The sequence below is a fragment of the Otolemur garnettii genome, unplaced genomic scaffold (assembly GCF_000181295.1).
Source record: "Otolemur garnettii isolate 467f Iridium unplaced genomic scaffold, OtoGar3 scaffold00055, whole genome shotgun sequence".
Lineage (NCBI taxonomy): Eukaryota > Metazoa > Chordata > Mammalia > Primates > Galagidae > Otolemur > Otolemur garnettii.
The window spans coordinates 4,760,223-4,772,736 of NW_003852450.1; the positions used below are offsets into that span (position 1 = coordinate 4,760,223).

General features: G+C 51.4%; 1 protein-coding gene across 1 annotated transcript in view; it reads left to right on the plus strand.

Annotated features, from left to right (window-relative positions):
• Positions 1-686: 686 nt before the first annotated feature.
• Positions 687-12,514, plus strand: part of PIK3C2B (phosphatidylinositol-4-phosphate 3-kinase catalytic subunit type 2 beta) — a 48,618-nt gene continuing 36,790 nt past the window's right edge. The window contains exons 1-7 of the mRNA XM_003792239.3: positions 687-1,628; positions 5,450-5,550; positions 6,162-6,316; positions 6,621-6,741; positions 9,559-9,670; positions 9,808-9,887; positions 10,276-10,339. Of these exons, the coding sequence (XP_003792287.2) occupies positions 696-1,628; positions 5,450-5,550; positions 6,162-6,316; positions 6,621-6,741; positions 9,559-9,670; positions 9,808-9,887; positions 10,276-10,339 (1,566 nt within the window). The 5' untranslated portion in view covers positions 687-695. The remainder of the gene's footprint in view (positions 1,629-5,449; positions 5,551-6,161; positions 6,317-6,620; positions 6,742-9,558; positions 9,671-9,807; positions 9,888-10,275; positions 10,340-12,514) is intronic.

Genomic DNA, 12,514 nt, shown 5'->3' on the forward strand with positions numbered 1-12,514 from the left:
GTTGCAGCCATCATTGTTGTTTGGCGGGCCCGGGCTGTGGATTCGAACCCGCCACCTTAGGTGTATGTGGCTGGCGCCTTAGCCGCTTGAGCCACAGGCGCTGAGCCCTTAACTCCTTTTCATTGCTGAGTAGTATTCAATTGTATAGACCTGTTGCACTTAAAAAAAAAATCTGTTCATTTGTTGGTAGACATTTGGGTTGTTCCCGGTTTGGGATAGTACAAAAAAGCTGCTGTGGATAAATATTCATGTACATGTCTTTTCCTGGACATCATTTTTCTTGGATGAGTAGCAGTGAGATGGTTGAGTCATATGATAGGTGACTATCTCTTGGCTGATGGAGGTCTCTCTCTCTCTCTCTCCTGGGGCACAAAGGAGAGAGATGAGGAAAGGAGTTAGGGACCAGGGATGGAGACATGTATAGATGACTGTGTGGGTAAGTGGATGTGTTATTAATAGAGGAATGGGTAAAGTGATCTTGGTATCTCTTTTCCTCTCCATCTGTTGTAGGCACTGAAGAAACAGGCCCGGGCCCAGATTGTGTCACCTAAATCAGATAATTAATCTCTCTTGGTGACTGACTGATATTTCTACCTCTCATTTCCAGGTGCCCAGACACCATGTCACAGCCCCCCAGACCTGACATTGGCAGGAAGTAGAAGACTTCCTTGTCTCCTCCGTCTCCCATCCTCACCATGTCTTCGACTCAGGGCAATGGGGAGCACTGGAAGTCCCTGGAGTCAGTGGGCATCAGCCGCAAAGAGCTGGCAATGGCCGAAGCCCTGCAGATGGAGTATGATGCTCTGTCCCGGCTCCGGCATGATAAGGAGGAGAGCAGAGCCAAGCAGAACACAGACCCCTCTCTCATCAGCTGGGATGAGCCTGTCTTGGACTTCTACAGCAAGCCTACAGGCAGGCGGACCGACCTCAAGCTCTTACGTGGTCTCTCTGGCTCTGATCCTACCCTCAACTACAACTCACTCTCTCCACAGGAAGGGCCGCCTAACCACTCTACCTCCCAGGGCTCCCAGCCTGGCCCAGATCCCTGGCCCAAAGCCTCCCTGTCTGGAGATTATCTCTACATTTTTGATGGCTCAGATGGGGGACTCTCTTTGTCCCCAGGACCAGGGGACATAGATGACTCTTGCAAGAAACTGTCCCCCCCTCCTTTGCCTCCCCGAGTCTCTATCTGGGATACCCCTCCCCTGCCTCCCAGAAAAGGCTCCCCCTCATCTTCTAAGATCTCTCAGCCTAATGACATTAACACTTTTTCTCTAGTTGAACAACCGCCGGACAAATTGCTAGGGCATAGGATCCTAGAAGACGAAGAGTTGCCAGGAGGTGGGGGTCAGGGGCGTCTACTGGGGTCTGTGGACTATGATGGAATCAATGATGCAATTACAAGGCTCAACTTGAAGTCAACCTATGATGCAGAGATGTTGCGGGATGCCACCAGGAGCTGGAAGGAGGGCCGAGGGCCCCTGGACTTTGGCAAGGATACCTCTGGAAAACCCGTGGCCCGGAGCAAAACCATGCCGCCTCAGGTGCCCCCCCGCACCTATGCCTCTCGCTATGCCAACAGAAAGAATGGGACGCCTGGCAAGAACCGCCGGATTTCTGCGGCTCCGGTGAGGGCCTATTGTGTGCCTTCTGTCTTCCTTTCCCCATGTTGTTCAGAAACAAGAACTATTCCCTTTTCTTCTTTACTGCTCCCAAGCTAAACCTGCCAAGTTCTCACCCCATTAGTCCTCTCCTCCCCTTGACTTCTGCCATCAGGACTGTGGGTCCTGGTTGGGGAGAAGTCCGCAGGAAGCCTGGTTGTGGGAGACACCAGTAGCAATATGGCTGCTTTTCAGGGCCGAGTTTCATGCATCTTGGCTAAAATAGCCCTTCTAGGGGCAGGCATTTGGGAATCCTGGTTCCTAGCATGTGTCTACTTCCTGATGAAAGGAGTGAATTAGGAGTTAGGGGATTCATTATTGACTCTGTGGCTGAATGGCCCTGTGGACTTGAGCAAGTTCTTCCGTTTTCTAAGGCCCTGCTCTGCCAAAAGTGCTGCATGGCAATGAAGATCATTCACAATATTAACCACTTGCTTAATGCTCACTGAATACCAGAACCTGGTCCAGATCTCCACAACAACCCTTCCTGATAGTCCAAAGCCACACAGCAAGAAATGGCAGAGCTAACATTCAACTCTCTTGTTGCAAAGCACTCTCTCTCTTTCTCTCTTCCTCTCCCTTTCTCTCTCTACCCACCTCTCTTTCTCTCTTGTTCTCCCTCTGTTTTTTATTGGGATAAAATATACTTAACATAAAATTTACCATCTTAACCATTTTAGTGGCATTAAGTACATTCACATTGTTGTGCAGCCCTCACCACTATCCATCTCTGCCCACTGTCTTTTCACAATGAATATTTAGAGATGGCTGGGCTTATGCCTGTAATCCTACAACTCTGGGGAGGCCTAGGCAGGAGGATTGATTGAGCTCAGGAGTTCAAGACCAGCTTGAGTAAGATTGAGACTCTGCCTCCACTAAAAATAGAAATATTAGGGGCGGTGCCTGTGGCTCAAAGGAGTACAGCGCCAGCCCCATATGCCAGAGGTGGCAGGTTCAAACCCAGCTCTGGCCAAAACTGCAAAAAAAAAAAAAAAAATAAAAACTCGCTGGGCATTGTAGGTATCTGTGGTCCCAGCTACTTGGGAAACTGAGACAGGAGGATCTCTTGAACCCAGGACTTTGAGGTTTCTGTGAGCTAGGCTGATGACATGGCACCCTAGCTTAGGCAGCAGAGTGAGACTGTCTCTAAAAAAAAAAATAAGAAAAGAGGGGCGGTGCCTGTGGCTCAGTGAGTAGGGCACCAGCCCCATATACCAGGGGTGGTGGGTCGCTCGGCCCCCGCCAAACTGCAACAAAAAAATAGCTGGGCTTTGTGGCAGGTGCCTGTAGTCCCACCTACTTGGGAGGCTAGGGCAAGAGAATTGCTTGACCCCAAGAATTTGAGGTTGCTATGAGCTATGACTTCATGGCACTCTCCTGAGGGTGATAAAGTGAGACTTTATCTCAAAAAAAAAAAAAAAGACAGAAAATATTTAGAAAAAATATGCAATATGACAGTAATAATTTTACTTTGACCAGTATATTGCATAAAATAACAAAATATCTATACTGAAATCCCAGGTAGGTTCCAGGACAGCTTTGCTTTTTGGTCAGGCTTGGAGGTCTGGAGGATCTCCATGGGTGAGACCTGCAGGTCATTTTGTGTTTCACTGTTGGCTCCTGGACAACCTGCAAGGAGTCAAGAGACACCCCTTGGGCTGATGACTTTTGTAGTAACTTAGCATCCTACTCAGGCCATTCCTATTTCCTACATCTCTATTGTTTAAGGGGCACAGGGGCTTTCCCACCCTTGTCCAGCCTTTGGGATCCTTCCCAAATCTGAAGACCTACACAGTCCTTCCTTCCTTTCCTTCTGCTGAGTCCCCCCAGAAGCAGAATCAGCTCCCAGGACAAGCCACATCTCCAGAGCTCAGGGCTTTTTAAAGGCTCTGCTTGGAGAGGTGGGGCTGTTCCCGCTATTTATAGGGCCTGGGAGATTCCTATTCCCAGCTCTGAGTTCCTTGCACAGAGCTGGGCCTGCTCACTAAGTCAGGGCACCCTGGTAGGCGGTCACCTCTCTTGCTCCCTTTCTCTCCTGCCCCCCAACTCTCTCACCCTTTCCTGGTCCCCCTGAGTGTCATCAGTTCTGAGAGGGAGCTCAGTCCAGAGTCTCCTTGAAGAAGCAACAAGCCCAAAGCAAAAAGCTCTTGCCTGTTCTCAGTGGGGAAATGCGGCCTTGGTCCTCTCCTTCTCAGCTTGGTGCAGGGGCTGAGTCTGCTGGGAGGGGGGACCTCTTGGGCCCTCGGCCTGTACCACCACCCCGCTTTCGCCGGGCTGCCAGCCTCTGTCCCACAGACTCCCCCAGCCAGCATCGGGTGATGCCACCAGAGTCTGCCAGCCGGGCAAACGTAAGTGGCTTTTGTTTTCTTACCATGCCAGTGAGTGGTACTAAAAGGGCATGAAAATGGCCTTCAGTAGTCACTCTGTTCTCTCCCTCTCTTGCCTTCTCCCCCCATCTGTCTCTCTCTCTCCCCCACCTCTCTCTGTCTCTCTTTCCCCTTTCTCTCTCTCTTGTTAATTGCTGACAGTGGTACTATTGTTTTGACTGGGACACAGGCACGAACTTGGCAGAGCCTGGGCCTCACAGGCCAACTGCCCACACTGCTGCCCTCCCCTCTGTGCACCCCCACCCCTCCACCACCCGTGCACACCCAGGGGAGCAAGGCTAACGAGAGGGTCACCCAGAGGAGACAGTCTGGATATTCAAATGAGAAGCTCAGTTCCTGCCATCTGTCCTTAGGGGCAGAGGAGATATGAGAACAGCAGCAGGTGGAGGAGAGACGTGAGGCCTCGAGAGGTGCACAGCTCTGTGCCCAGGTCAGAGCCATAGGCTCCCCCCGGAAGCAGCTGTTGGAACCGGATGCAGGCTGGGACTCCATCTGAGTTGAAGCTTCCTCCCAGTGTGGCCTCCACAGCTGCCCTGGGCAAGCCTGTCAGGCAGAAACCTGACATGTACCAGCTCACCCTCCCCCTTCCTCCCTCCTAGGATGCAGGCCTTGTTTAGGGCTTTTTTAGGATCCCTCCTGGGTGTCTGAAGGCAGATCTGGGATGAGAGACACCTTGGGACTTTGCCTGAGAATCCCACCACTGCATACATGTTCTGGATAAGGAAGTGGGGCCAAGGCCTGCTCCCTGACATTTCCGTTCTTCAGAACAGGTGGAGTTGGGAGCCAGGAGGAGCCAGGCCTTCTATCAGGTTCTTTGCTGTCCAGACCAGTGCTTTGACACTTTCTTCCTCAAATAGCATATCCTGAGAAGGCACATGTGTCTGAGTCACTCTAAGGGCTCTCAGTCACTCTCTGCTTTGGGTCCCTGGGGCTTATTGTGGATGTTTAGGCTTTTGCCCAGGGCCAAGCCTCCCTGGGGACCATTTGGGCAACCCACTTGCCTTAACCCCAGTAGAGGGGCTGGGAAAAACAACTGCCTGCTCAGCTTCCTGTCACACCTCTGGGAGCATCCTTCAGAAAGCCCTTGCTGCAGGAGCGGCCCAGCAACTGGCTCTATTGTGCTTACTAGACTTTCGAAAGGGGTTTGGCTACACTCTGGTCCCTCCCGCCCATGCTTCCTTGCTCAAGCAAAGCTTCAACTCCTTTTTCAGTTTGGCTTTTGGTCTCCTGGGACAGCAGATAAATGTATTCCTGGCTATCCTGTAGTTTCTTGTGCCCCTTTCACTGAACGTTGAGTGAATGGAGGGTCTTTACATCTAGAGTTTAAGAAGTTAGCTCTGTGAGCGTCTGCTGTGGGGGATACCGGGGGAAAGGCATTGAGTCACTACTCTTCTCTTCAAGGTGGGTTCCCGGCCCCACCCAGTCGCCAATGGCCACGAGTTGTTTGAGGTCTCAGAAGAGAGAGATGAGGAGGTCGCTGCATTTTGCCACATGCTGGATATGTAAGAGTTAAAAGAATGGGGCAGGGGAGTTGGGATGGCAGTGGGGGCTGGGAGGAGGGCCCCCCCATTTCAGAACTTTCTTTAGGAAGGGAAGAAGCACTGTATTAAATAAACCTCAATTTATTGCTATAGGATGCTTCCTGTGAATGTCTATAGGTTTCTTTCAATCTTAAAGTTTCACATTTTTAACAAAATTCGTGGAACCTTGATTGAACAGTCAAATTATCCTGATGACTTTAGGCTGTGGTCCTTAGTTGCCCCTAGCAAATGAACCCCAGCTGGAGATAAGAGTGTTATCTGGAACTAAAAGAGAAAGGAAATGGATTCATAACAATTTTCCGTTAAACTTAGCATGGAAAGCTTTGTCATTTTAGAACTATCCCTGCTGTTCGACTGTGGGAAACATTGTGTAACTATAGCCATGTGTCAAGAACAGGTTTCCCAGAGCTGTTTCCTCACTGTTCCCATCCTGGCCTGCAAACCAGGAGGGCTGGGCTGAGGGGCCACAGAGCCTTGGAGCCTCAGGGCAGGAGTGTCCCAGCAGGCCTCTTCTGAAGGCTGCTGTCTCCTGAAGGTACAGCAAGGGTCTTAATCTCCCTCTTCCTCTGCAGCCTTCGATCTGGCTCTGATGTCCAAGACTACTGTCTTACTGGATATGTCTGGAGCGCTGTCACCCCCAGCCCAGAGCACCTTGGGGATGAAGTCAACCTGAAGGTGACCGTCTTGTGCGCTAGCCTTCGAGAGCCACTCACTTTTACCTGCAACTGTAAGTTAGTGGGGAGGGTCAGTGAGCATTCCTTGAGGTGGAGTGGGGCGGCTGTGTTTGGGACTGTAGGGTCCTTTGGTCTTGATTCCCACCTCACCTTTTGGCCCAGATGAAGGGCAATGGGAAAGCTCCTTTGGGGGACTGGCTGTGGGGCCAGCTTTCTAGTCCATAGTCTCTTTCCCCAACCCCAGACTATTAGCCTGCTTTATCTAGTTGGTGGTGGTGTTAGAGATGGGAGATCAGGATTGGGAAGCTGAGCCCTGCCTGTGCCCGCCATCATTGGTCCCCTGCCACGCCCCTCCAGGTTCCTCCACTGTTGACTTGCTCATCTACCAGACCCTGTGCTACACCCACGATGACCTGAAGAATGTGGATGTGGGTGACTTTGTGCTAAAGCCCTGTGGGCTGGAGGAGTTCCTACAGAAGTGAGTGAACTGGTGGGAATCAGTGTGGAAGGAGGCAGCACCTGCCTTCTGGGTGGTGGGGCTGTGAGGGCTTCACAGGGCTGGTGCTGGGCTCGGGACTGGGAGCTCTGCTCCAATCCCACAGTCAGGATTCCTGCTTTCTGGGCACACTCTCAGCCACGTTGCACTTTCCCCAGGACCTCTGTCTTCCAGCAGGGTTGGCTGGCTTCCTGAGCCAAGTCTGCTGTGAAAAGAGCTTGGAGCTGGGATTAGGCAGACTAGGTCATATCTGCTTTCACACTTACGCTTGTGGCAAGATGTATGTATTAGGGGGGCAGAGAAGGGGTCAGGGGGTCTGTGGAGGGTTGTTGTTTCTCCTGCTCTAGATTATATGTGATGTTTTTATGACCAGGGCCAGGAGGAAGATTAGGCAGGATCCTCAGGGAGAAATGATGATCGCTTTCTCTCTCTCCCCTTCCACCGCCAGCACGCCTTTTCCCCTGCTGGCTTATGCAGCTAGACCTCCTCCTCTCAAAGGCTCACCTCCAGCTCCTCCCCATCCAGTGCCCTCTGTGGAAAGCAGCCTCCCTGGAAAGGAGTCTGATGTGGACCAGCTGAGGCCACCCCCTTTCCACTTCTCTGGGGCTCTGGAAGGCTGGGGTGGAGGCAAGACGGGCAAGGTCACCAACCCTCAGGTGGGACAGCTGTGTGGCAGCAGACAGATGAAGAGATCTGCTTTCCTCTCCAGGCTTCAGCTTGGCTGCTGCCCACCAGCTCTGGCACTTGGAGGAAGCAGAGGCAAGGATGGTTGTTGATCCATGGTTGGAGCGTAGGATTGGCAGTCAGGACCCAAGATTAATTTCTCGGCTGATTTCTTCAACCGTAGGGATATTGTGGGCTTCACTCCAGCCTCTGTGTCCACATCTGGAAGCTGAGGGACAGGAAGGGGGCAGGGCCTGCATGGCACAACTTCAGGGGCACTGTTCACATGTGCTCCACGCAGCACTTGCTTGTGCACACACCTTCCAGGTGAGCACAGGAGGACCAGGAAAGCCCCAGACACCCTGCCACTGTGGGTAAGGTAAAGGTCCCCTCACACCATTACCAGTTGTAAAGCCTGACCCTCACCACCCTCTGCGAGACGTGGTGAGGGCTAACTATGACAATGACCCACTGAGTAATCAGGGAAGGACCAGGCCAAAGAGAGGAATCAGAGGGCTCTAGATTAGTTAGATGCTACCATTTCATTGCAGCACCTCCAATCTTGGAGCCCCTGAGTCAAGAGGTTGTGGGAACTGTCAGGTTCTGCCATTCTGCCAAGACCCAGGTGCAGCATTCCCAGTGAGGTGGGGCAGGGTCAGTGATCCTGGTCATGCCCCTCCCACTCTGACTTGAATGCACACAGATGAAGGGCTTCCACAGAGAAGGTCAAGCAAGCACCCAGGGACCTGTGTCCCAGACTCCTGGTCCAGAAAATATTCTCCCACCCAGCAGAAATTACAGTCCAGGTTCCTGGCCCAGCCTCTGACACATCCTCTAGGGTGGGGATGGAAAGGACCCCCCAGGGATTCCAGAAGACTGCTAGTTCCTAAGGAAGTCCTCACATTGCCTACCCCTGCCTGCAGGAGGGGTTGATACTGAAGTGGAGTGTAGGACCAGGATGCAGGCTACTTTCTGATAAGAACCTTGAGACAGTCCCTGGGGAAGGCTGGGTTTCCTGCCACCTCCTCCATCCCCCGCCACTCTCTTCCTTCCAGACCCTCCCACCAGCCCCCCTACAGCCCAGCCTCTGCACCAGCTTTGAGCTATTCTTGCTATTCTTCTATCTGAGCAGTTTGAGGTCTAGATGGGAGGCCTAGCTCCCTCCCTCAGGGTATGGAGAACCTCCTGGAGTCTTTGCTGGACCTAGACTGACCTCAGGCTCTGTACACCCCACCCTCTACCCTCCCCCCCTCTTATACACATGCCCCTCCTCTTCTCTCCTTCCTCTCCCCTCCATTTTTGGCCTAGATTCCCAGCTCTGCTGCGGAAGGAAGTCCCTTTCCGGCTTCTGTTACCTAGCTGCTGGGACTCAGCCTAAGCCTGCAGTGTTGGCCTAGAGGTGATTCTCACTTTGCCCCTTCTCCTTTCTGATGAAGGTGTGATCTGAGGAGAGGAGGCTGGATTGCAGAGGGACTCCCAAGGCCCTGCAAAACTGAGTGGGGGGCCTCACATGTGGGTGTTTGAGCAGTGGGAATGGTATGCAGGTGGGTGTTTTTGTGGAAGTCTGTGGAAATATGTGTGGTTATTCATGACCAGACAGGACCCACAGAAAGAAGATAGAAATGAACTTTTATGGGGACGACAGGTCTGGGATCTTGGTGGGTTTGCTTTGGTTGGCTTCAGCACTATAGGTAGTAACATGGGAAGAAAGTGACCCTCACTAAGCTCCAACTGGAGCCTGACCACAGGCTGGCTCCTAATATATCTCTTTGTGGTTGTCCCCTATACCAAAGCCAAGAGAATGGGGCTTAAACAACTGCCCCCTGAGATGTCCCTCTGTTTCCCCAACTCTCTCCAACCATTCCTACTCCTGGAGTGAACCAGTGATAACAACACAGGTAATAAGTACCCGGTGAGTCAATATTTGTACAAGGATTAGGTATATTAGGTGGATTTTGTTTAGACAGACCTCTGTTTCTCCCCTCAATGTGACATTTTCTAGGAGCCAAGGTAGGGATACAACACAGGTACTACCCCCTCCCTCCACCTTCTTGTTTCTCCCCAAGGTCAAGGTGTGCATCTCTCTTCCCACCAAGTCCCTAGGATGCTAATGGTCTTAACCTCTTATCCCACCAGCAAGCACGCCTTGGGCAGCCATGAGTATATTCAGTATTGCCGCAAGTTTGAGGTGGACATTCGGCTACAGCTGATGGAGCAGAAGGATGTACGCAATGACCTGGCTCGGACGGTTCGTGTCAGGTTTGGTTGATGGTTGCATAAAGCTGGGGAGGTGGCATATGCAGAGGAGGATATGAAACAGATTTAGTGAGAGCTGGGGTAAGATATGGACCCCACCCCTCTCTGAGTTGGGCACTTCTTACACAGGCAAATGATGACCAGAGCCCCTCCACCCTGAACTACCTCATCCACCTACAAGAGAGGCCTGTCAAGCAGACCATCAGCAGGTGAGAGTGCTGCCATCTTGGATGTGGTCTAAACAGGAACTATGGAGGATCCTGCCAGATGTGCTTGCCTGCCTTCCCCTAGGGCTGAGGGATTCTTGCAGGTGTCAAAGAGGTTGGGGCCTATGAGGTTTGTCAGGGAAGAAAGATCCCCACTCTGGGACATGTCTCATCTTTTCTCTTTGTATTTTGGTGTCATTCTCGTGGTTAGCAGTGGTGGAGTAGAAGGACTCTCCCACCTTCACTCTCTACAGGACATGTAGAAAGAGTGGGAACTCCTGTAAATCAGTCTGATCCCTGAGCTGAGAAGAGGGAGGGAGAAATGGGTTTTCCAGGGCACTGGGTCTTTCATGACCTTGCCTATGATTTTTCCTGGCCCCCCACTCCCCAGGCAGGCCCTGAGTCTTCTGTTCGACACCTACCACAATGAGGTGGATGCCTTCCTGCTGGCTGATGTGAGTACAAACCCAGTGGCTGACCCAACCGCCAAAAGCTCCTCCCTTGCTCTCCCCCCATCCTCCTGGGACCAGCCAGCACTATGAGGGATCTGGGTAGGACCTAAAAATCTATCAGCAGAGCAATTCTTTTTGTTCCCCTAGCTCAGGGGCAAGGGTCCCCAAGACCACTGGGTATTGGGCCGTGTGACAAGTATATAGAAAGGGCATCTGCTCCTCTGTAGAAGAAGTAGGTCAAGAACTGTACCTTGATACCTTCCTCTGGAGTAGAATGTCTCCAAAGCTAACTAGAGTGGGGGCCCCAGGTGCTGCACTTGCTGTGTGCGAAGATTCTGCATCTTCCAAGCAATGGGGACCTCTGGGTTGAGAGGTTCTATAGTGCTAGTACCACAGGTAGAAACTAGCAGAAGAGGAGTATTCCAAATGTGGAGAGGGGCTACAGCTCTCACCACTTAAACTCATGTGGAGTTTTAAGCCTCAAAATAATAAAAATCAACATTTTCCCCAAATGTCATAAAGCAAAAGAAAATCTTCAAAAATAACCCCTGTCGGCTTAGTGCCTGAGGCTCAAGTGGCTAAGGTGCCAGCCACGTACACCTGAGTTGGAGGGTTCGAATCCAGCCCGGGCCTGCCAAATAACAATGATGGCTGCAACCAAAAAATAGCCGGGTGTGGTAGGGGGGCATCTGTAGTCCCAGCTACTTGGGAGGCAGAGGCAGGAGACTCGCTTGAGCCCAGGAGTTGGAGGTTACTGTGAGCTGTGATGCCACAGCACTCTACCCAGGGTGACAGCTTGAGGCTCTGTCTCAAAAAATAAAATAAAATAAAATAAAATAACCTCTGTCTCTCGGGCCAAGCTCAGGGGTTCATGCCTGTAATCCTAGCATTCTGGGAGGCTGAGGTGGGTGGATGGCCCTGAGCTCACAGGTTCGAGACTAGTCTGAATAAGAGTGAGACTCCAGGCTCGGCACCTGTGGCTCAAGTGGCTAAGGCGCCAGCCACATACACCTAAGGGGGCGGGTTCGAATCCAGCCCGGACCTGCCAAACAACAATGATGGCTACAGCCAAAAAATAGCTGGGCGTTGTGGCGGGCACCTGTGGTCCCAGCTACTTGGGAGGCGGAGGCAGGAGACTCGCTTGAGCCCAGGAGTTGGAGGTTGCTATGAGCTGTGAATGCCACGGCACTCTACGCAGGAGGATAGCTTGAAGCTCTGTCTCAAATAATAATTATAATAATAATAATAAGCCCTGTTTCATTGATCCAGTTAATAGTAGTTGTTGACTCTTCCCTCTTGGGGGGTTAGGCACTGTGTCTAGTTCAGTTCAAACTCCTACTCACTGCCAGAATCCCTTCTCTAGCAGCCTCTGCTTGAGCACTTACAAGAGTGAGGGAGAGCTCTCTCAACACCTGTTCTGAGCCAGTCTGGCCCTATGCTGTGGCTGCTGGGGGTAGAGAAGTATAAGAATTATCTTAGCCTTTGGAAAGTTTGTGTTCTTGTTAGAAAAATGGAATAGTCACATAAAGCGGTTAGGAGACAGAACAGGATAGTAATGAATCAATTAAGGCAGTGGTTCTCAACCTGTGGGTCGTGACCCCTTTGGGGGTCTCCTGCATATCACATATTTACATTACGATTCATAACAGTAGCAAAATTACAGTTATGAAGTAGCAACAAAGATAATTTTATGGTTGGGGGTCACCACAACATGAGGAACTGTATTAAAGGGTTGCGGCATTAGGAAGGTTGAGAACCACTGAATTAAGGGCTGCTGGAGGGTGCTAGATAGGGACATTGGTTGAGATAGCTTTCTAAATGAAGAAAGCCTAGCTGGTCCATAATTTATACTTACATAGGTTATCAGGGCTGAACAGGGAGGGACTTCCAAGTGAGAACACATGGGGAACCAAAGTACAGCGGGGAGGGGATGGATATGGTATGTCTGTGGAACTGAGATGAGATCTGTCTGGAAACTATGGTAAAGTTATGAGAAATAAGCCTGAGTGGGCAAGTGGAGCCTCAATATGGTCTCTTTGACTTCCTTGCTCTTCCCTGTGGGTTGATTTTCTTTCTTTCTTTTTTTTGAGACAGAGCCTTAAGCTGTCCCCCTGGGTAGAGTGCCGTGGCATTACAGCTCACAGCAACCTCCAACTCCTGGGCTCAAGTGAGTCTCCT